Source organism: Naegleria gruberi (genome assembly GCF_000004985.1).
Source record: "Naegleria gruberi genomic scaffold NAEGRscaffold_64, whole genome shotgun sequence".
Taxonomy (NCBI): domain Eukaryota; phylum Heterolobosea; class Eutetramitea; order Acrasida; family Naegleriidae; genus Naegleria; species Naegleria gruberi.
The window spans coordinates 27583-49576 of NW_003163263.1; the positions used below are offsets into that span (position 1 = coordinate 27583).

At 32.8% G+C, this 21994-nt stretch overlaps 13 protein-coding genes and 1 non-coding gene across 14 annotated transcripts; 10 read left to right on the forward strand and 4 right to left on the reverse strand.

The window, feature by feature from the left end:
- Nucleotides 1-129: 129 nt before the first annotated feature.
- NAEGRDRAFT_73828 (uncharacterized protein) lies at nt 130-3309 on the forward strand (the record flags this gene model as incomplete). Its single annotated transcript, XM_002671027.1, has 5 exons — nt 130-1260; nt 1303-1644; nt 1701-2615; nt 2660-2838; nt 2880-3309. The coding sequence occupies 5 exons, from the start codon at nt 130-132 to the stop codon at nt 3307-3309; spliced, it is 2997 nt and encodes a 998-aa protein (XP_002671073.1).
- Nucleotides 3310-3557: 248 nt separating this feature from the next.
- Nucleotides 3558-3944, forward strand: NAEGRDRAFT_73829 (uncharacterized protein; the record flags this gene model as incomplete). The annotated part of the gene is made up of 1 exon (XM_002671028.1): nt 3558-3944. One exon carries the CDS (start codon nt 3558-3560, stop codon nt 3942-3944), a length of 387 nt encoding a protein of 128 aa, XP_002671074.1.
- Nucleotides 3945-4333: 389 nt separating this feature from the next.
- Nucleotides 4334-5446, reverse strand: NAEGRDRAFT_73830 (uncharacterized protein; the record flags this gene model as incomplete). Its single annotated transcript, XM_002671077.1, has 1 exon — nt 4334-5446. One exon carries the CDS (start codon nt 5444-5446, stop codon nt 4334-4336), a length of 1113 nt encoding a protein of 370 aa, XP_002671123.1.
- A 221-nt stretch (nt 5447-5667) lies between these two features.
- On the reverse strand, nt 5668-6483 carry NAEGRDRAFT_81626 (uncharacterized protein; the record flags this gene model as incomplete). Its single annotated transcript, XM_002671078.1, has 1 exon — nt 5668-6483. One exon carries the CDS (start codon nt 6481-6483, stop codon nt 5689-5691), a length of 795 nt encoding a protein of 264 aa, XP_002671124.1. The 3' UTR covers nt 5668-5688.
- Nucleotides 6484-7212: 729 nt separating this feature from the next.
- Nucleotides 7213-8019, forward strand: NAEGRDRAFT_73832 (uncharacterized protein; the record flags this gene model as incomplete). Its single annotated transcript, XM_002671029.1, has 1 exon — nt 7213-8019. The coding sequence occupies one exon, from the start codon at nt 7213-7215 to the stop codon at nt 8017-8019; it is 807 nt and encodes a 268-aa protein (XP_002671075.1).
- Nucleotides 8020-8885: 866 nt separating this feature from the next.
- Nucleotides 8886-9452, forward strand: NAEGRDRAFT_59523 (uncharacterized protein; the record flags this gene model as incomplete). The annotated part of the gene is made up of 1 exon (XM_002671030.1): nt 8886-9452. The coding sequence occupies one exon, from the start codon at nt 8886-8888 to the stop codon at nt 9312-9314; it is 429 nt and encodes a 142-aa protein (XP_002671076.1). The 3' UTR covers nt 9315-9452.
- Nucleotides 9453-9569: 117 nt separating this feature from the next.
- NAEGRDRAFT_56351 (uncharacterized protein) lies at nt 9570-10221 on the forward strand. Its single transcript, XM_002671031.1, has one exon. It carries the CDS (start codon nt 9586-9588, stop codon nt 10102-10104), a length of 519 nt encoding a protein of 172 aa, XP_002671077.1. The 5' UTR covers nt 9570-9585; the 3' UTR covers nt 10105-10221.
- A 33-nt stretch (nt 10222-10254) lies between these two features.
- Nucleotides 10255-10719, forward strand: NAEGRDRAFT_73835 (uncharacterized protein; the record flags this gene model as incomplete). Its single annotated transcript, XM_002671032.1, has 1 exon — nt 10255-10719. The coding sequence occupies one exon, from the start codon at nt 10255-10257 to the stop codon at nt 10717-10719; it is 465 nt and encodes a 154-aa protein (XP_002671078.1).
- A 265-nt stretch (nt 10720-10984) lies between these two features.
- NAEGRDRAFT_73836 (uncharacterized protein) lies at nt 10985-12581 on the forward strand (the record flags this gene model as incomplete). Its single annotated transcript, XM_002671033.1, has 2 exons — nt 10985-11005; nt 11082-12581. 2 exons carry the CDS (start codon nt 10985-10987, stop codon nt 12579-12581), a joined length of 1521 nt encoding a protein of 506 aa, XP_002671079.1.
- Nucleotides 12582-12671: 90 nt separating this feature from the next.
- NAEGRDRAFT_t674 lies at nt 12672-12745 on the reverse strand. The gene has a single exon. It is a non-coding gene; the product is annotated as a tRNA-Val (tRNA).
- Nucleotides 12746-12894: 149 nt separating this feature from the next.
- On the forward strand, nt 12895-14541 carry NAEGRDRAFT_53081 (uncharacterized protein; the record flags this gene model as incomplete). The annotated part of the gene is made up of 1 exon (XM_002671034.1): nt 12895-14541. The coding sequence occupies one exon, from the start codon at nt 12895-12897 to the stop codon at nt 14539-14541; it is 1647 nt and encodes a 548-aa protein (XP_002671080.1).
- A 1021-nt stretch (nt 14542-15562) lies between these two features.
- On the forward strand, nt 15563-16726 carry NAEGRDRAFT_73838 (uncharacterized protein; the record flags this gene model as incomplete). Its single annotated transcript, XM_002671035.1, has 1 exon — nt 15563-16726. The coding sequence occupies one exon, from the start codon at nt 15563-15565 to the stop codon at nt 16724-16726; it is 1164 nt and encodes a 387-aa protein (XP_002671081.1).
- A 170-nt stretch (nt 16727-16896) lies between these two features.
- Nucleotides 16897-18248, forward strand: NAEGRDRAFT_73839 (uncharacterized protein; the record flags this gene model as incomplete). Its single annotated transcript, XM_002671036.1, has 2 exons — nt 16897-17392; nt 17443-18248. The coding sequence occupies 2 exons, from the start codon at nt 16897-16899 to the stop codon at nt 18246-18248; spliced, it is 1302 nt and encodes a 433-aa protein (XP_002671082.1).
- Nucleotides 18249-18349: 101 nt separating this feature from the next.
- On the reverse strand, nt 18350-21559 carry NAEGRDRAFT_59525 (uncharacterized protein; the record flags this gene model as incomplete). Its single annotated transcript, XM_002671079.1, has 1 exon — nt 18350-21559. One exon carries the CDS (start codon nt 21557-21559, stop codon nt 18383-18385), a length of 3177 nt encoding a protein of 1058 aa, XP_002671125.1. The 3' UTR covers nt 18350-18382.
- Between the last annotated feature and the right edge of the window lie 435 nt (nt 21560-21994).

Below are 21994 nucleotides of genomic sequence, written 5' to 3' on the forward strand. Positions count from 1 at the left end.
TGTAATCGAAGGAAAAATTTCCTCAATCAACTGGATATTTTGATTTTGTGTGTAACGGTAACAAAATTCCCGCCATTCAATCCTCTTTTTGTTTTTAATTAACAGCATTTAATAAAGTCTTAAGAAAAAATGGAAACTCTAGATATTGAAAATGATATCATTCCAACTATCAAATCGAGAACAAAGAAAAGAGCTTCTAAATCTTCAATTCCTCTCCAAGACATTACTCAAAAAGTGTTGAACAAGGGAAATGTGATTGCTAAGCAATGCGATGAAGATTATTCGAAAGGTAAAAAGGCGTTAAAAAGGGAATCAGATGATGAAGAAATTGCTTCTCCAATCCCAATCAAATCTAGAATGCCAACGAGAAAGCCTTTGAACAAGAATACTGTTGAGGCAAAGCAACCTAAGAGAAAGATCTCCCTTCCTTTAATTTCTTCCTCGGATGAAGAAGATGATTTTGAAGAATTCAAACAAACTAAGAGAGTAATAAGGAGAACAACAAGACCTCCAAAGAAGGTGAAGTTTGAAGAAAGTAGTGGTTCAGAGTTTGAGGAAAGCAGCCCTCAAGTAGTGTTCGATATTAGCAGTGATGAAGATAGTGTTGAGATTTTCAAATCTGAGAAGAAGGAAATTATAAAGAAGGAAGTGGTTTTATCTGAGAGTGAAGAAAGCAGTGCTGATGAAGAAGCAGAAGAACAAGATGAGGAACTAATGTTAGATGAAGAGGAGGACTTTACTTCATCCTCCTCTGAAGAAGATTCGGAAGATGATGATTATCAACCAAAGAAAAGCAAGCCTCAAAGGAAAGCTGCTTCCAAACCTGTTGCTCCCAAGCCAAGAAAGAATGAAAGGGTTCTCTCTGATGATGAAATGGGCTCTGAAGAGGAAACCAAAGAAAAGCCAAAGGTTACTCTCACTATTAAGAAAAAGAAAACTCCTGGCGAATTGAGACAATCTGAGAATGGTTGGTGCTTTGATGTGAAGAATGATCATTACGTTCTCAAGATTGGTGATGATACTTACGGTTTTGCTCTATCTGCTGATATATTCGAAAAGCTCTACTCTCACCAACAGATCGGAGTTAAATGGTTAGTTGAGAGACATTTTGCTTCATCTTTAAAAGGTGGTTTATTAGCAGATGATATGGGACTTGGTAAGACAATTCAAATTTCCTCATTCATTCATGGTTTGTTTCTAACTCAGAAAGCTTCAAGAGTATTGGTAATTTGTCCAAACTCAGTGGTAGGAAATTGGCAGGTAAGTTACTGTTTTTTTTAATGAAATGTAATTCCATAACAGAAAGAGTTAGAAAAGTGGGGAGGCGATCAGATTAAGGGTGTTGTTATTTTCCACCAAGTTGGCAAAGCATCTTCAACAAACAGAAAGAGACAAGGTTTTGTAAAGGAGTTTGAGAAGTATGCAAAACAGGGCGGTGCTGTCATGTTGTCCACCTATCAAACCATAGCAAACCATGTTGAATATCTATCAAAATCCTTTTCAGGTGACAAACTTTTGGATTCGATCATCATAGATGAAGCCCACAAAATTAAGAATAAGGATGCCAAATGCTCAATGGCTTTGAAAACTCTTGGATCTGCCTCAAAGTTTGGTCTTACTGGCACTCCCATAATGAACAAGTTGGTAAGTCATTTTTCAAGTACAGTTACTAATCTGTTTTCCCATCCAATGTACAATAGACTGAATTGTATTCTATTTACTCTTGGTGTTTTGGAGAAGATTTGCTTGGATCGGTATCAGAGTTCAGTTCCAATTATTCCACACCAATTAATCAGAGCACAAGAAGGGATGCAAACTATACTCAAAAAATGGCTGGAAACAGAGCAGCAGATGATTTGAGAGAATTGGTTAAGCCATACCTTTTGATGAGAGGGAAAAACGCAGTCCTTACCATAGATAAGAATTTATACAAGTCATCAAGCAACACAAGTGCTAAAATAGGTCAAAAGAATGATCTGATTGTTTGGTGCAAGCTCACTGATGAACAACAACATTGGTATAAGGAATATCTATCATCTGATGACGTCAAACAAGTGCTTAATAAGACTATGAGTGCCCTTGTTGGTATAGTTATTTTGAAGCAAGTTTGTAATCATGCCATTATGTGTAGTGGTTATGACGAAATAATGAAGAAAAAGAAAAAAGAACTTGAAGAGGAGGCAAAAGAAGACTTTGGAGCAGACAGCAGCGATGAAGATTTCATTGAGGAGAGTGAAGTAGCTCCTTCCATGTCCTTTGATATGGATGATTTAGATGATAAACAGAGAAAAGCAATGGAAAGAAGGCTTAAAAAGATTCAAGACGATTTGATTAAGGAAAGAATCAGAAATGAACCAATCGAACAATTGATATCTTCTTCCGTTAAAGCACAATTGGTAAAGCACCTTGTTGAGAAATGCAACGAAGAAGGACATAGGGTATTGATATTTTCTCAATACACAAGAATGTTGGACATTATTGGACATGTTTTAAAAAGTATGAAGGTAAAATTCAATAGAATTGATGGAAGTGTTACAAGACACCAAGACAGAACCCAATTGGTGGACGAGTTCAATGAAAATGAGAAGATTAAGTGCTTTATTCTAAGCTCTCAGGTATGTTTGGTTTAAATTTATGGAGCTAACAATAATTCGTACAGGCGGGAGGTGTTGGACTTAACCTTGTTTCAGCTTCAAGAGTTATTATTGTTGATGCAAACTTTAATCCATCCATAGATGAACAATCAGTTGACCGATGTTACAGAATTGGTCAAAAAGAGAATGTGATTGTTTATAGATTGATTTCAGCAGGTACAATTGAGGAATATATTTACAAAAGGTAAGTTAAAATCAAATTACTAATTCTTACCACTACGACAGACAAGTAAGCAAGACAACCGTATCTAGAACAGCAACTATTGCGTCAAATCAATACAGATATTTGTCTCATGCAGATCTAGAAGAAATGTTCACCCTTAAAAAAACAAGTCATAGTGAAACATGCTCCAGAATGAATAGAATTCACTCCAAAGATAGAAGAGATTGTGATGGGCTTGAGGAGCATATTGAAAGTTTGAAGCAAATGGAAAACGTTGTTGGCATATCAGATCATGATGTATTATTCTGTAACCAAGCAGACGATATTGATAGTGATGATGCAGAAATTGAGGAAAGTAATAGATTGACCAGAATCGAATTGGCAAAGAAGATGAGAGAAGCTTTCCAAAAGATAGCAGGCTCATCATCTAATAGTTCAGAAATCAAACCAGATGGTGAGAAACAAGAAATTGATGCTGAAATAAGTGAATAAACCTACAATCGTTGTGAGTTGTTTATATTTTAGGTTTCTAGCCAATGTTCACAGGCTTGGAACTTGGTTCAGTTTCTTACAAAGTTAGCCTTGGTTCGAAGTTACGATTCAAATAAAAAATGTCTCTAGACTCAGATAGTGATGATGACCGCCTTTTTGAAAAGGAATCCAAGTTATACAACTCTTCAACACTTTTAGATGAAATTAAACAAAAGCATGGAGATGACATTCATAAAAAAGTGGAAACAATGATTGCTACTGCTACAAGCTCAACTGTAAAAGTATCAAGCCATTCCGATAGATTTTCATCTTCATCTAATATTAAAGGAGAAGAAATTGAATATTCTCGTTATGATTGTGGGAAATATGATAGTGGAGCTGATTGCATGTACATTAATATTCGTCACAAACTGAGTAATGGTTGGTCCTCACTATTTTCGTTTGAGGATGACTATGTTAAAAGAGAAAAAAGAGTTAAAATTGGACAGAATGTCAGAATATTGAGGGAGAAAATGAGATTTCATTCATTGGATGATAAAACATTTATGTCATGCCTGATAGTTGCAATGAATCTTGGACCAGGTGATAAAGAGAGACTTTTAAAATCTGTAAAGGAGGTAAATCATGATGAATAATTTCATTATAAAATTTCCAAACACAAATTTATTGAGATATCAGAAAACAAACAATTAAAATAAACTAATAGATAAAGTGCTCATACTACAACCTCTACGTATTCAAGGCAGTTTTTAGGAGACGAGCACATCAATGTAAAAGAGTTAATTTTACTTCTTCTAGATCATTTCCACAGCCTGACCTTTGTTTCCCACATTAAAATATTTTCAAAAAATAGTGTTAATTATTATTGATAGTTTATTATTTCGTACCCTACTATGCTCTCCTATATTTAATGATATATTCAGGATAACATTGACATTTGTCATAAACAATAAATTCTCTATAAGAATGAATAGAAGTATTAGAATGTCCAATAACACTGTCATAAACTCTCTTATTTGTAAAACTAATTTCTGGGGGTCTTCTTATTAGTCATTCCGTTTGGAGTAAAATAAGTTTGTTTTCCCAACACAACTCTACATAACAAGATTGTGAATTCATTATTTGAGTCTGGTGTACAATATTGATCTGATTTTGAACAATATTCGGCAAAATAAATACCAGCTCCAAATAATCCACTCAAACTTGCAACTCTTTCATCAGATCCATGCTCAGTAATTGCTTGAACGTATTCAGGTTTAGTTCCATGCCATAAATATTTTTCATTCATATCAGAATTCAATCCACTATTTTTCATCCATTCGAATGCTGTTGATGATTTTGGAATTTCTTCAGTTTTAACTTGAATATAGTTTGGAGGATCTTGATATGATTGTAAATGATTAACTCTTGCTGCAAAAGATGAAAATAAAGAATAATTTTCCACTCTATGAACACTTGAAACTATTAATTTAGAATAAAATGCTTTTTGAATCTGATCTCTACCTGATCCGAGTGTACGGGTGTTACATGTGGAATTCATAATTTCTTGTACAATATCTTTCAAATATTGTGAAACATCAATTACATAATATCTTGAAGTGAATGATAAGAAAGTATTATTCTTCCAATAACTTGGAAGTGAAACAATTAATTGTTGTGATTGGGTTGATGGTTGAAACACCTTCTCAATCAACCATTGAACACTTGAATAATGTCCATTGACTTGAACAATGGATGAATAATTTGATTTCTCATCACTTTTAACACCCAAATATAATTGACTGTTGAGATTGATCAGAGAAACTGAATTATGATCACATTTCTTGACAATCCATTGGTAATTTTTCCAAGCAGGATTATCCCATTGAATGATAGAAACTCCCTCATTCATATATCCATTGTCAGCACAAACATATTTACCGCTGGCTTCACATTTGATGAGAACAATTAGATCATTCTGGTTGTTTCCTGTATCACTACTTTTTATCAAGACAAATTGACTACGACTGACACTTGGATTCTCCCATAATTGAAAATAGGCTCCATTATTTGAAAAATCACTAGAAATATTCAAATATTTCCCACTGTTAACATTTTTAATAGTAACAGGTGTGTTTAATAGTGCTTGAACATGCATGTTGAAGAGATCACTGTGAAATATTGGTGGAAGATTTTTTTAAGTTGACTCTTTTTGCTTTGGTGAATGCTTAGCAAAGAATGCAGATGTTTGGATGTGTAAATGACAACTCGTCATTGCATTCGCACAGCGTTGCCTAATACTGATGAATCTTGGACCAGGTGATAAAGAGAGGCTTTTAAATCTGTAAAGGAGGTTAAATCATGATGAATAAAGCCATTGTAAAATTTCCAAACACAAATTTATTGAGATAATTCTCTCAACTTGGTCATTGCCTTGGAAATAATAGATGGGAATCTTCCATACATTGAAGCATCATAAATAACTTGTTTGATTTCAGATATTACCTGACTTTGCTTGATTGCTTTCTCAAGAGACATTTCAATGACATGATCATATTGACTTGGATTTGAGTTTTTAATTCCAACTCCATTGGCGTTGGCAGCAACAGAAAGTGATAAAGCAGTCATATCACTCAACTCCAAGGCCCTCAAATAGGCATTCTCAACAGTTTGGTATAAAATGTTTGGATTTCCATTCTTGGTGGACATGGCATCTGCTGTTGTGGCCACTGCCATAGCCATGGAAGTTGAATCTGCCAAATAAATTGATTTTTCAAAAGATTTCAACACAACATATTGATAGAGGAGTGGATTTCCATCCTTGCTTCCAGTAGCATCAGCGTTGGTAGCCACAGCCAAACTCAATGGTGTAGAATCAGCCAATTTAATAGCGCTCAAATAGGCATAATTAATTGATTCCAAATATGAATTTAAATTCATCACTTCCATTGCAGATGCATCAGCATGTGTGGCCACAGCCATAGCCAAACTACTTGTTGAACATAAATCAGCAGCCTTTCTATAATAATTATTGGCATCTCTGACTTGTCCAGCAAGAACTGATTGATCTGCCAATCCCAACAAATAAACTGCTAAATTATCATTCGTCTCGGAATTGACATGAACCAAACTTCCCAAACAAATAAATATCAAGATGAGAATAACCAATTTTCCAATCATCATCTTTACTGACATTTTTTTAGATGGAGAAGGGCGTGTAATTTCAGGAGTTTCTGGTGGGTCATTCGAATAGGTGCGCGGACTTTCAAATTTTTTCTTTGAATTGTAACAAAGTTTACAATTAATATTTTAATATCTTTAATAGTACAATATTTCAAGATTCTCGCTTAGTAGAAATAATTATTTGAAAAAAAAATGCAAAAAAGTTTTGTGAGGAATTGTTATCAAAATGTTGTTGCATCAATTAAATCATCTCATGAATTATGTACAATTCGGAGGAATATAATTTTTAATCAAAGAATGTTTGCAATTTTATCGAATGATCATCATCGTGATGGAGTAATGGAAATAGCATGCAATAATTTCGGAAATGTCAGAGATTCGATTATTAAATTACAGAAAGTTATTAGTGAAAATAATTATTGTGAAGGAGAGAAGGAAAAGGAGAAATTAATTTCCAATTTTTTGCAGTATTCGCAAGGAATGATGTTTTTGATTAAATCAATTTCTCAGGAGAGTTTTAATATTTCAGAAATGAAGCCAATTCATAATTTAGAAATGGGAATTTCAATAGATGGAAAAGATGTTTTAGAGATTGATCAGGTCAGCTATTTGAATTTTCTTAGAAAAAGCTATTTAAGAGAATTCAATAAGGAATATTTATGTTCAAGAGAAAAGCTAATTAGTTTAATTTTGTTGACTACCGAATTAATTTATTCAAAGAATGCAGAAGGGCTGAGAGCGATGGCCATGTTTGTTCGAGATTATCCAAGAGTGAAAGAATTATATACTAAACTGTATGAAGGATCAATTGAGCAATCTTGGACTAGCATTTTAGGGAAACGATTTAGTGAAGATGAATTTGATTGGATTTATGATTTGGAAACTGAACTACCTCTAAATATTAATGGAATGTATAATATTTTCAAATCTATAACTACTAAGCAAACCAAAGATGAAATAATAGATATTTGCGATGATGAAATGGTAAAATCCCCACTCAATCCTTATATTCCACTCATGAAAGGAGTTCTATTTAATAATTCTGAATCTATCAATCAAGCTCTAGAAATTTTGAAAAATTCAAAACAAATCAACATAGATACCCTCCATAGAATTCATCAATCTAATTTATATAATAATGAAACTACTAAGGAACGAATTAATGATCTAAAATTCACTCCAATCCTATTTTGGAAGTGTCACTTTGAAAATTCTAATAGTAACGTATCTGATTGGATCCACCAAATTGAAACTCATTCAAGATTTCCTACGCATTACAATTTAATTCAATTAGGACTAACTTCATCATTTAGAAATGGAAATTACACTAGAGTACTGGATTTTATTCAATTAATGAAACATTACGAATCTCAAATACCTACTGATGAATTATTTGAATCTATTATGCTGGGAATTGAAGCAGCAAGAAAACTAAATAGAGAAAATGAGTTAAAATCATTCATTGAAATGCTCATAGACAAACATGGAGACAATTCACCATTTCCTTCTCTATTACAAAATCTTACAAACATTGAAAGCATTTCATAATGAACTATATTGATTTCAATAGCAGACTATAGTAGATTAGAATAATATACAATCATTGAATCTTTTCTTATAGTACCTCAACACAAATAGTTCTAATTGAAAAATACAAGATCTTGTATTGTGGTTAAAACTTTGGCGCCAAAATGGTGTACGAATAAAAACACAAATTGAAAAAAAAATGTTGACATCCCTACCATTTCAACTCGTTGTATTAGGAAACACTATTTGGTCTTTTGTTGTTATTGCAATATCCATAATTACACTGATCGTAAAGGGATCCATATTGCTTTATCCTTCATATGCTCTTGCGTTGGAATTTATTGGATGGTTCTGTTATGCAATCATCACGTATGCAAACTTGAAATTAAGTATGTAAATGTATTAATGCTTGATTGTTTGAACATTGACATTCCGAATACCTTAGATTCACTTGGAAATTTCACTGAAAATTATACACCAATTTTCTTGAGCTTGCCATTTCTATTGTTAATGTTGGGAGGTTCAATTTATTTTCTTTGTCTTCAAGTATATGTGTAAGTGGAATCAAAAATGATAATATTGATCAATTATGTAATAACAGATTAATGTTTGAAGTTATTTTCAACAGTATTTCCCTTGTATTAATTGTAGCAAACTTTGTTGCCTCTGTAATTGTTGGACTAACATTTGTTAGATTTGCTGTTTAATCCATTCGAAACAGTTTAAATTTGAGAAATTAAATTATTGCTGTATGAAAATATGTGATGGTAATCACATACTTCTGTTCAACAGCCTTATTATAGAAAACTGAAAATGTATGAGGATCAAAGAAAGTAATATTTAAAATAACAATATCGGAATCCAATCAATTCAAATACAAATAAAAAATGAGTTCAAGTAAACCAAAGCTTGCCAACCCAAGTTTTCAAAAGAGCGAAAAGGCTAACCAAGAAGCCGCTATAGATGAATTAGAACAAATGTACAAACATAAATTCTCTTGGATGGATGATGTTGTTGATATTAGAGATGAATGTCCATTGTGTATGGTCTATGTAAATTCACCTTGTTATGATGCTTTCAGTGATTATAACAAATTGGATGATGTTAAACTTGAATTGAAGAATTCCATCCGAAAGGAAAAAACATCTGAAAAGGAACTTGAATATAAACTCTATGTTCAAAAAACTGATTTGGCTTGGGATAAATTAATGAAGTGTGTCAATCCACAACAAGAATTATATTTGAATAGACAAAAAGAATTGAGATCATACATTAACAATGTCCAACAATATGAAAAGAAAGCATTAGGAGAGTAATTTTACAATAGGGTTATCATCAAAATAATAATAATAATTGAAATTACCAATTGAAAAGAGATCTCGGATATAATACTTGACAATATTATGATGCACAAATAATCATCATAATAAAGTATACTACTCAATAAATATATTAATTTATAATCACAATAATTCCTAAACAATTTCAAAAGTGTAGTAAGGTAAGTTGTATGAAACTTTCCCGCCCAAAAAGAATTATTTTGCACCAACACTGCTACAATATTTCCCACCAACACAATACAAAAAAATGCAAAAATACGGTTCTAAGAAGATTGGTGCAACCAGTGCTACATCAAGCAATAAGCAAAAGGTACAAATTGAATTAACTGATGAACAAAGACAAGAAATTAAAGAAGCCTTTGATTTATTCGATATGGATGGTTCAGGTAAAATTGATGCAAAGGAATTGAAGGTGGCAATGAGAGCACTCGGTTTTGAACCAAAGAAAGAGGAAATTAAAAAGATGATCTCCGGAATTGATAATGGATCTGGTAAAATTGATTTTAATGATTTCCTTCAATTAATGACAGCAAAAATGAGTGAAAAGGATAGCCATGCCGAAATAATGAAAGCTTTCCGTCTCTTTGATGAAGACGATTCTGGATTTATTACATTTGCAAATCTCAAAAGAGTTGCTAAAGATTTGGGTGAAAATATGACTGATGAAGAATTGAGAGAAATGATTGAAGAAGCTGATCGATCGAATCAGGGACAAATCTCAAAGGAAGATTTCCTCCGTATTATGAAAAAGACAAACCTCTTTTAAAATTTTTCAAATTCCCTTCTGTACAATTTCGCAACAATGACTAATATAATCATCCACCAATCTTCTATTTATCCTCCTTTTTTCTAATTATTATCAATAAATTAAAACTAATTCTACAAGAATAACAACAATTATTAATATTTAAAAAAAATGAAATCCTTCGCTTCAACTCTTGCTCGCATCAATCGTCATAGCAGAATCTCAACAATTTCTTCTATTCGTTCTTTCCACTCATCAAGAGCTTCCCTTTTGGACATTAATATTGAAGATGATTTTAAAAAGTTTGAAACTTTGGCCGAACAAGGAAAGTCTGCTGAAGTTATTAGTATCATCAACAAGGACCAATTAGATGGTAAAATTACATATAAAAACGCTTGGAGATATATTCGCGGATATGCTCTCTTGAAGAAGGAAGCTGAAGCTGAACAATTATATAACCAATTTATTGATGTTATTAATCCTGATGATAAAATCTCGTTGATTTATCACTACAATGCTATCCTCAATGTTTACATCAATACTCAAAATACTGACAAGGCTAGTAAGATTTTCCGTCAAATTCCAAAGATTCCAAAGAAGGCTTTCGAAGAATTGTTGGCTCAACAAAAGAAGTAAACAATACATTATCTTGAATTAATCATAACAATAATTTTAAAGTAATGCAAACCACTATCACACAAAGTTTTGGGACCTCCAACAATAACTTTAAACATCATAGGACTTTTTAATAATAAAAAAACAATAATTATGTAAAATTACAGTAGGTCTTTATTAAATTATTATTAAATACTATTAGAGGAGCTGTTATGTGTTGTTAGTCAATGGTTAAATAATAACAATTTAATAATTTAATGAACAAGAAGCTATTTAATAATAAAAAATGGATAGAAATACACCACAAGTAAGTTGTCGGACCACTTTGCGTTTAACCATAAAATTAACCTCTTTTCATCACTAACAACAAATAAATACAACAGAATAACAACAATTATTCATCATCATCACATCATTATCACGGTGGAAGGGATTACAATCGTAGAGATTATGACAGGTATGATAATAATTACTATCACAATGATAGAAGAGATTATGATGGGTATAATTCTTACTCAAACCGAGGTGGAGGATCATCATATCACAACAACAACAACAACAACAACAGAACACCTCCTCCACGATCATCAAATTATAGGGAACAACAAGAAAATGGAGATTCATCACCTCCTAGAAGTCCAACATCCTCATCCCAAACATCAAAAATTAGAGAAATGTCGTATGCTGAGAGGGTTAGTATTTTCAAGAAAATGTTAGATGATTGTAAAGTTCAAATAGATGATGATTGGTCTAGAGCAATGAAAAGAGTTGGTAACGACTCTAGAGTTAAAATAATTAGTAGGATTCAAGATAGAAAGGACATCTTTCATCAATACATTTCCGAAAAAATTACTAGGGAAAGAGAAATGAAAAGAGAAAAACGAAGAAAATTAAGAGAGGATTTTTTAAGTATGTTAGCAGAACTAAAATCTACTCCTATATTTTCTCAACCTAAAGCCTATCTATCAACAACTTATCAACAGGTTTTACCAAAAATTGAAAATGACCACAGATTTTTAAATGTGGAAAGTGAGGATGACAGATTGGATTATTTTTACTCTTTTCTTGATGAATTGGAAAATAAGGATAAGGATATTTCAAAACAAGAAAAGAAGGAGAAGAAAATACGTTTTAAAGAGTTACTCATCAGGAAGAAGGAACAAGGCCTAATTTCCTACAGAACTCTTTGGAGACATATCAGAGAAAAAATTCAATCAGAGGAAGAATATAAAGCTTTAGATTACTGTGATAGATTGTTAGTTTGGGAAGAATTCATTTCAAATTTGGAGCTTGAACATTATAACAAGAAAAAGCAAAGACGTGAAGAAAGAGAAAGACTCATTAAACAACATGCAGATAATTATTGGGATTTACTCTCTGATTTGAGAAAGAGTGGTAAAGTCAATGTACTTTCTAGCTGGAAGGAGGTTAAGCCAATAATTGAAACTGAGGATCGTTATCAAGCTATTGCTAATCAAACTGTAGACATACCACCATCTTCACCAATGAGGCATCAAGAACAAAGATCACGTAATACTATTGAAAAGGCCAGAGCTATTTTCAATGATTTTATAGATCATTTACTTTCAATCTACAAACAAGACAAGAAAACATTTAGAAAATTGATTAAGGATTTGGATATTGTAATTGATGATACAAGCAACTTTGAAGAATTCAAATCAAAGATAGAGAAGGATGACAGAGTTTCATCAATTAGTCCTGACAATATTTCTATTCTTTTTGAGGAAGCTGTTGATAAGGCTAAAGACAAGAAAAGAAAATATCAACCAACCTCGGAAGAAAATTTCAATCAGGATGAGGTAGGTGAAGATTTTAAACACAGGAAAATTGAAGGCTCTGAACAGATGACAAATCAGCAATAAACTCAAATTATTGTGATGTTGTAAATATTAAATATTTTTGTCTATCAAAATGAAGTAGAATTGAAAAATGTAAATAATCAGTTAAAAGGTTACAGCGAGCGGGGCTTGAACCCGCGACCTTAAGCGTGTTAGGCTTACGATCTAACCAACTGATCTATCGCTGCTTACATTTTGTGAATCATAACCTTATTCCACGTAATCTGGAAAGAGCAATTTCAGTTCTGTTATTTAAAAGTTTCTGTTTTGGCTGGAATTAAAACAGAATATTTCCATTTTAATATCTTTAAAAATAGAAAATAAAAAGCTTAAAAAAATGGATCCGCAACAACCTGAAGAAGATACCAATCTTTTCGAAGAGATTCTACTCCGATCTGTTTCGACAACTGTTTCCAGTGAACCAAGTACAACATCTGAATATATTTATGATCATAAGGATTATAAATTTAAATCTGATTCGGATATTCCAAGACTTTTACTACAAAGAAAAATACATTTTGGATCGGAAAGATATTTTCCAAATATTTGTAAGAGAATCAATCCTTATAGTGATGTAAGATTTAGTCCGCATAAAAAATTGAAATCACATTCTTCCTTGATTTATCAAATGCATTTGAGCCATGTGATTCATGATAAGAAGAATGGACATAGAGGTTGTGTTAATTCTGTTAATTGGGCACCAGCTGAGGATGTATTGAAGAGTAATTGTTATGGAGGTGTAGATTTGAATAATTTGCTAATTTCTGGAAGTGATGATTGTCATATTAATATTTGGGATGCAAACAAATCGAAATGTCTTCAAAGAGTTCCAACACCTCATACAGGAAATATATTTTGTGTTAAGTGGTTTCCAAATACTAACTTGTCGACATTTATTTCTAGTGCAGCTGATGGAAAGATTGGAATTTATAGAAATGGAAAACATACTCAATCTATTAAGGAACATAATGGAATGGTACATAGGGTTTGCATTGAGAATGGATCTTCTGATATATTTATTTCAATATCACAAGATGGTAGTTGTAAATTATTTGATTTGAGACAACCTGTGCATCAACATACAACTTTATTAACCTTAAAAGAAGGTTCCACTGGAACTAAATCAGTTGATATCAATAGTATTGACATGAATCCATTGGATGTAAATGAATTCATTTTGGGATGTGATGATCAATACGTGAGACTCTTTGATAGAAGAAGAATTTTGAATAATGAACCAAGGAATACCTATTGTCCTACTAATTTAATCACAAGAAATCAAGAAGGAACACAATATCTATTCCCAACTCATGTGACAGGTGTTAGATTCAACAAACATGGTAACGAAATATTGGCTACCTATAGTGGGGATAATATTTATTTATTTGATAAGAATGGCCCAGACTCAAAGATGAAATACAATGGGCATTGTAATATTAGAACAGTTAAAGAAGTTAATTTCTTTGGAGAGGATTCTGAGTTTGTAATATCAGGAAGTGATTGTGGAAATGTTTTTGTTTGGGATAAGAAAACAGGTTGTATTGTAAATATTGTAAAGGGAGATCAGCATGTAGTTAATTGCCTATCTCCTCACCCTTATTACCCAGGTGTATTGGCTACAAGTGGTATTGAGTATAATATCAAATTATTTGAAATGGGCAAATTGGACTATTTTGGAGATAAAAAAGAAACTAAAATTTCAAATAATATTGCTTACAGAGTTAATAATCAATCAAGCGATGTTTCTGAGTTGGTAAAGGAAAATGAAAGAAAATTGAGAGAAGGTCATCAAAGTTTAATTCTTCCAGCTAGTATGGTTTTGAATATTATGCAACTATTGAGTGAGACTGAAACTGAAGAGGCAACAAATCAACCACGTGTAAACAGAAGACAAAGAAGACTCAGAGAATTACTTCAATTCCTCGGAGATATGTGGCAAAGTGATGACGATTCTGATGAGGAAGACGAAAGTGACGAAGAGTAACCTTAATAAATATTTATATTCTTACTTTTACTGAAGAATAATATTCAGAAATTTAATTATATAGAGGATTACTGAATTACTAATCTTGAAAGTTGGTATTTTACAAGATTTAGTCTTTGATCCTTTCTAATGCCCAGTTTCTAATCCATAGTAGGTTTGATATTTTCAGGTGTTTAGTTATTGCTTAATCACCCTTAAAAAAATGCCACAAGTATCCATTCGGTATGATCAAGGTTTGATATGGGAGAAAAACATCCCTTTTCAAACTGCAGTTTCAAATGTTCTAGAAGATTTCAAAGCCTTAACCGGTCACTCTTGGAAATTTTACTCTTCAAAGTGGGTGCTAAACGAGAGACTCAGAATAGAACATGATCTGATACTTGAGGCAAAACGTACTAACAATCCCATCACAGTTTCGGTTTGCAGATCAAATTTCTTATCTAACGAAATTGTTAATGTAGTAGTTACTCTATCTAGGGACCAGCAAATAGGGGATGCACTAGAAACGTTTCTCCATGCTAATTCTGGACAGTTTGGTTTTATTATCAACAACAAACCTGTTGTCAGCAGTGATGAGTGTAGCTGGTATTGCAGAGACAATGTTATCATCATACACGCTACTGTGGCAGCAGTTATGGTTCCTGGTAAAGACTATTCTGTCCACAAAAAACAATACCTGTTCTTTGACAAAACTTTATTTATCAAACGAGCTATAGAAACAACAGCAGCAGGGTTTCCAATTGTAATTTTAAGACCCAGAAGATTTGGAAAGTCTTTCAACTTGAGAATGCTTAGGGCATTTGTTGATATTAAGCAAACAGAAGATTTATTTTCAAGAACAAAAATTGAGAAACATATCACATTTTGGGAGAATCATTATCACAAACATCCTGTTGTCTCTTTGTCTTTCGGTATGAAACCATTTTCTTCCTTTACTGCGTTTGTTTCGAACCTATGGATGTACATATCTAAGGCGGCTGAACGCTACCAAGAGTTGGAAACAAGTTCCAAATTGAATGAAATGGAGAAATCTCAATTTAAAAAGATACTCTCAGGCAATTGTGATGAAAGTTCCTTATCTTTACTGATTGGCTTACTCTACAGACACTTTAATTCTAAGGTTGTTTTATTGATCGATGAATATGAAACTCCAGTCCTGGCACATATTAATTCAACATTTTCAAAAGAGGTTCTAGATTTATTCTTTGGCATGTTCATATTCTTGAAAAATGATGAGTTCATTTTGGAAAAGATACAAACAGTACTTTTTAGTGGGGTGATTTTATTGAAAGATAAAGGATACCTGTCTGGAATGAATAATTTAGTTGCTTACTCTCTGGATAAAGACAATTACTTTAGTGAAGATTTTGGAGTTACTGAAAATGAGCTATGCCAATTTCTTACTACTTTAAGACATGGAGAAGATGTTAGTCTTGAGCTTACCAAATTGAAATCATGGTACAATGGCTATGATGTTAACAATACTCCCAAATTTCTGTTCAATGTTTGGTCGCTGAGTTGTTATTTCTCGTTTGGTAGAACTGATTATTATTGGATTAAAACAGGATCGATTGATGAACTTGCAATGTTAATCAACTCATCTTGTGTCGATGTTATTGGTGATCTTGAATTGTTAATCAATGGAAAGGAGATAAGGAAAAAATTCTCTTCAAGTGTTGACTATAAGGCCCTTTCTTTAGAATGCTCAAGAGAAAAAACCTCACTCTTTTGGCAGATGATGTATTATGCTGGATATTTAACAGGATCTAATTCAAAGACCAAACTATTTCATCTTGAGCAACCCAATGAGAATGACGACGATGTGATACGTTTGAGGATTCCAAACTTTGAGGTAAAATCAGCTGTTTGCGAACTAATGGAACGCCTTCAAAGACACCCAAATCTAATTCTAAACGAAACTGTTTTTATTGTGCTAACCTTTAAAGGTGCTACACATGCCATCTATCAAACAATTGAACTTACCAACTATTACAAATGGATCAATTGTTTCGAAGAGGAACTAGAATGCAAAGGCGTTGATGAAAAGTATTCTATCAAGTACTATTTCCCGAAATTAGAACAGTACTGTTCATTCACAAAATCTGCATGTAAAACAGTATTTCCTACTTTTACAAATAAAGAATTTAAATTTGTTATTGAAAATAAGATGGAAACTGATAAATGAAGCATTTCTATAATTAAAGTTATTATTTTTTAATTAATATTGAGCCTTAATACATAAATATTAATATTTAAATGTTATAAAAAATAAGAAAAATGCTTCACTTATTACACCCATATTATGGCTACTCGGAGGGGTGTAATCTCACATCTGCCGAATCATTAAGGCAAACAATGATGAAATTGGAATCGGATGACAATGATCATGATATCGGAGTGAAATTAAACAAAGAATTGAGAAGAAGAAAGATCAACGTGACGAAGGTTGTTTGTGCTTTTGGACTAGTACTATTCCTTATTACAGGTAATTTTTCTTTCATACATAAACCGATGAAATTATGGAATTGCATAGATAATTCATCCGTCTATGCTTTAGGTCCAAATTCAATTCCTAGTGGTGCTAAATATGCTCCATCGGAATTTGTTGATAATGGTTATTTGAAAGAACCTTATCTAATTATTGATGGAAATGAAATTCCAGTTAGAGATATAATTTCCTCTTCATCTCATAATCTGTTTTTGACCTATAATAATGATATTTATGGATGTGGACATAATGGAAGAATGCAAATGTACACAAATTCAAAGAAATCATTTTCTGATTTGGAAGAAGTTACAAAATTATCAATTCCAAACGCTGGAAATCCAAAGTTTAAACTTGCTTCTTCAGGTAATTGTTGGAATTGTTTTTATATTAATTAATTATGAATATTGAAACAGGAACTGATTTTAGCATTTGTATTACAGATGATAACAAGATGTTTGCAAGTGGAGTTAATTATTCGGGACAATGTGGAATTGGCTCTTCAAAACCTCAATTCATGGCCATGATAGACTATGAGAGCCAGTTATTATCATTAGATCCAAATTCTAATTGTGAAATTATTGAAATACATTCAAACGATAACTCTACAATCTTCAGAACTAGTGAAGGGAAATTGTATGGATTTGGAAACCATTCTTATGGATGTTTTGGTTTGGGGGAGGATATCGAAAGAGAAAATCATGAAATATGTCGGGTTGGTAGTGGATCAAAAGAATTTATGAAAGAAAAGTGTATTTCCTTCTCATGTGGAATGTTCTTTGTTTGTGCTATCACCGAATCAAATCATTTATATGCATTTGGATATAATAATTGTCATCAATTATCAGCTAAGGATTTGCACACTGTTTATACACCTGTCAAGATTAACTTGACTGATTGTCTTTCCAATAATGCCAGTAATATTCCAGGTTACAGTGGGTTAGTTTCATCAGTAGTATGTGGAGGTTATTCCACTTTTGCTCTTTCCATGGACAATAAGATATACATAACAGGTTATTTCAAATCAGATGACATTATCAAAAGTTTTAAATGCTTGACAGAATTTGAATTGGAAAGCAAAACCCCAATTCAAATGAGTAACGGTGATTTTCACTCTGCAATTCTAGTCAAGTATGATTATATTTCACATTTATTCCCTAGACTATCAACATTGCTTCAAATAGCTTACCTAAGTGATGTTTGTTTTCATTTTGATTGTTGAAGCCTAAGATAAATATTGGAATATCAAGAAGAAGCTTTGTTGTTTGGTCACTTAAGTATTTTGTACTGGAAAAACCAGACAAACAAGATGTATAATCAATTCCACAAAATAGTGTTACTATTTATTATTCCATTCTATAAATGGACATTATCATTCTTATTCAACACCTTGTGGAAGTGGTGAATTGATAAGAAATAAGCCTCTGGTCTACCACTAAGATCAACCCACTCTTGTGTGGTCATATCATTTTCATGATTGAACCACAATCTGAAAATATGGTGTCTGGCAGGAACCCATGTGTGGTTAGTTACTGAATCAGTAAACAATGTAATACCTTGGAATTCACCCTCCAGAAGCATCTTGACCTTTTCCTTGAAAAGTGGAATATTTGGTGAATATAATGCTCGAGAGAATGCCATAGCATCACCCTGACCTCTCTTTCTTCCAAAAATCATACCAGCAGCTTCATAAATATCAGAAGTGGAAGCAAAGAGAGAGGCAACTCTGGCCACACTACAAGAGTTCATTTCTGAGATAAAGTTTGCATAGAGTCCGTTTCTCTTGTTTTGTACATGTTCTAGAACAATTTTTCTCAAATAGTTAGTACGTTCCTCTTGGGTGGATGAGAATGGTGAAATGTATTCATTTCTTTGGATAGCCTCTCTTCTATTAGCATTCTTTTGATGATTAATGGTTTGAATAAGGAGGCAGATCTTGGCTGAATTATCAATATCCAAAACAATTTCATTTTGTTGTCCCATCCAGTTATTGATCTTTACAAGGTACTTTTGAATTCTCTTTTGGAAAACCTCAGAAAGCTTTGTATACAATTCTTCAGCCTTTGGTGTGAGCTCTGTTAAATTCAAAATATAATCTTCAATGTCTTGGTTTTCATTAACAGTTTCCTTAACAGTTTCAGTTGATGTGGTTCCAGACGATTCAGTTGAAACAACAGGAGTATTTGAAATTCCCAACATGCTTCTAATAGTTTCTCCATAGTGAGTTTCTTGAGATGAACTGTTGTTAATCATTTCACGATACTTTTCCTTCTTGATTTCTACAAATTCAGTAATCATCTTGTTAGTGTCGATACCAAGTAATGAGAACCACAAATCAACAGTAACTTCATCTAAATTCAATGAGAATCCACCCTTTCTTCTCAATTCTTCTTCAGCAATATTCTTGAAGAATAATCCCATGTCCACAGAGTTTACATCAACATATCCCAGCTTTTGGGCACAGATTAATTGGGCTAGGAATACTTCATTATTTGGAATAACGTCTACAGTTCTGGTTTCTGGCTTGGTATTGTAATCAGTTAAGAGCTTTAACAATGTTTCAGACATCTTTTCTTGCATGTGTTCAGATGAGCATTCTTTTACAATTTGTAAACAAGTGTCCATAACAAGGTTTAATCTCATACTTTGGAATTCTGTGAGTTCAGATTCTGAACTTTCTTGTAATAACTTATTGAGAACCAAGAATGGAATAGTCTTGAATTGTTCGAAAGCATATCCCATAATATCCAATGTTGCAATAAATCCCAAAATTGGCTTCATCTTTTGTCTGGAAACCTTCCAATGTTCTTCGCTGATAAACAATGGAAGAACTGCATTGATGCTTTCTCTTGAAGCACCAGAAATAATCTTAGCTTCATTTGGATTATGTTGTTCATTGACTCGAACATCCTTGAAACCACCATGAGAACTTTCTACATTATAAGCACTTCCAATAGAGAAGGTAACTGAGTCAAGGAAAGATTCCGCTGACATAAGAGATGTGGAAACTGAACTAATTTGAACCTTGCTAGAATCAGCAATAGCTGTTTGAGGACGATTGACCTGTAATCCCAAACATAAACAGTCCTTATCTTGCAAGAGATCGATCCAATTACAACATGTGTAAAAACATGGTCCTATTTCATCTGCTTGCTTGGAGTACTTTCCCTTAATTTCTTCAAAATTCATAGTATCTACAGAATTTTTGATTATTTCTTCTGCCTTTTCGAACAATTCAACATTGTTTTGAGCTCTTTGATCCAACTTCTTTTGTAAACTTCTCTTGGTAATAGATCTGTAAGCTAAAGAATTGAGGTTGGCAATCTTTTCATTGGAAAGAGTTCCAACCATAGATTCAGCTAAAACCTTGTTGAAATTCGCCAATGAATCAAAGATAGGTTCAATCAATTGGAAAAGAGCTCTTCTAACAGATCTGTCACGATTCTTTCTAATGTCTGAACTAATAGATTCCAGCTTTTCTTCAATAGTCTTTCCCTTGGTGTGAATCTCCTCCAATGAAGTAGTTTCGCTTGAGATGGTTCCAGCAGCTTCAATCAAAAATCTTTCAATTGACTTGATTTGTAAGGAGAGCTTTTCTATTGATGATGGTTCGCTTCTTTCGAATGCTTCTAACGATACAGGTACAGTTGTATTTTCGAATTCTAGGTAAATTTGAGATTCTGGAGCCAGTTCAATATTAATGAAAGATTGGAAAGTTATTAATCCATCATCATTTTCCAAATTAATCCTTTCCTTCAAAATTTCAATTCCTTCCTTATCCTTGACAATTAAATTACAAGTCAAAGAACTTCCCTTTACAAGTTCAGTTAAACAATTAACACAAGTTGAAATAGAAGAAGCAGATTCAGCATATTGGAAAGTACCTTGAGCTGATCCCAATCTTGTCATATCTGTCAATAATCTTGCATCGTGTCCTGATGAAAAACCAATTGTATGGAACTCAAACGATTCACTCTCAGTTGTTAATCTCTTCTTCATCATGTCAATTGCAGTTTCTCTATTGCCATTATAACCATCTTGACCATCAGTAAAGAACACGATAGCAATTTGTCCATCCAACGCACCAGTAAATAATCTAATAGCATCAAATACACATGCAAAATCAGTACCACCTCCTGCATGCACTCTTTGAACTTGATTTAACTTTTCAGTAAGTGACATTCTTGACATGTCAATCAATTCAGCACTTGTATCATAAGGAATGAATAGTACTCTCTCATTGTGACCATCAATATTTGTCAAGAGTGATTCCAGTGCCAATTTTGCTTCAGAGATGGCAGATCCACTCATTGATCCCGAACGATCAAGAGCAATGACCAGCAATTTACCTCTCTTTGATGATAATTCTTCCACATTTTGACCTTCCATTCTCAGCTGCATGGAAATTATATTCATGATTGATGAATCCAATGGAGACTCCACTTGGACCATCTTTTGCTTTTCAATACGAAATACAACTCCAGATGAAGTTGTTTGTTCTTCTTGGTGAGACATTTTTTTTTCAAAGTTCATCCTTGTTGATTTGATTCCCACAAGATGTATTTATGCAAAACCTGTGGTGCATTTTCAAAAGTGATAAATGGATAATAATTGAGTGATGAGTGCATTTTAAAGAACGATCAATTGGATGAATTTTAATGCTACATGAATTTTGTTGTGTTGTTTAGTTGATATTTGTGAAGTATCATTACAATGCATTTATTTTTTGATCCAATAAGCTGGAGTGATTTTCTCATATTGAGTATTCCATAATGTTGTTCTAATCTAAGTGGTCCCAATCCGATTGCATAATAAAACTTTCCCAATAATATTTTAACTTTCGAACAGTAACATTAAAATTTCAGTAAAACCAATGTTCATCACCAGCATTACAATGACCCAAATAGTTAACATAAAAATCCGATATCCGTTCAAAAAAAAAATGCTCAACTGGAAAGCTCCTCTCAG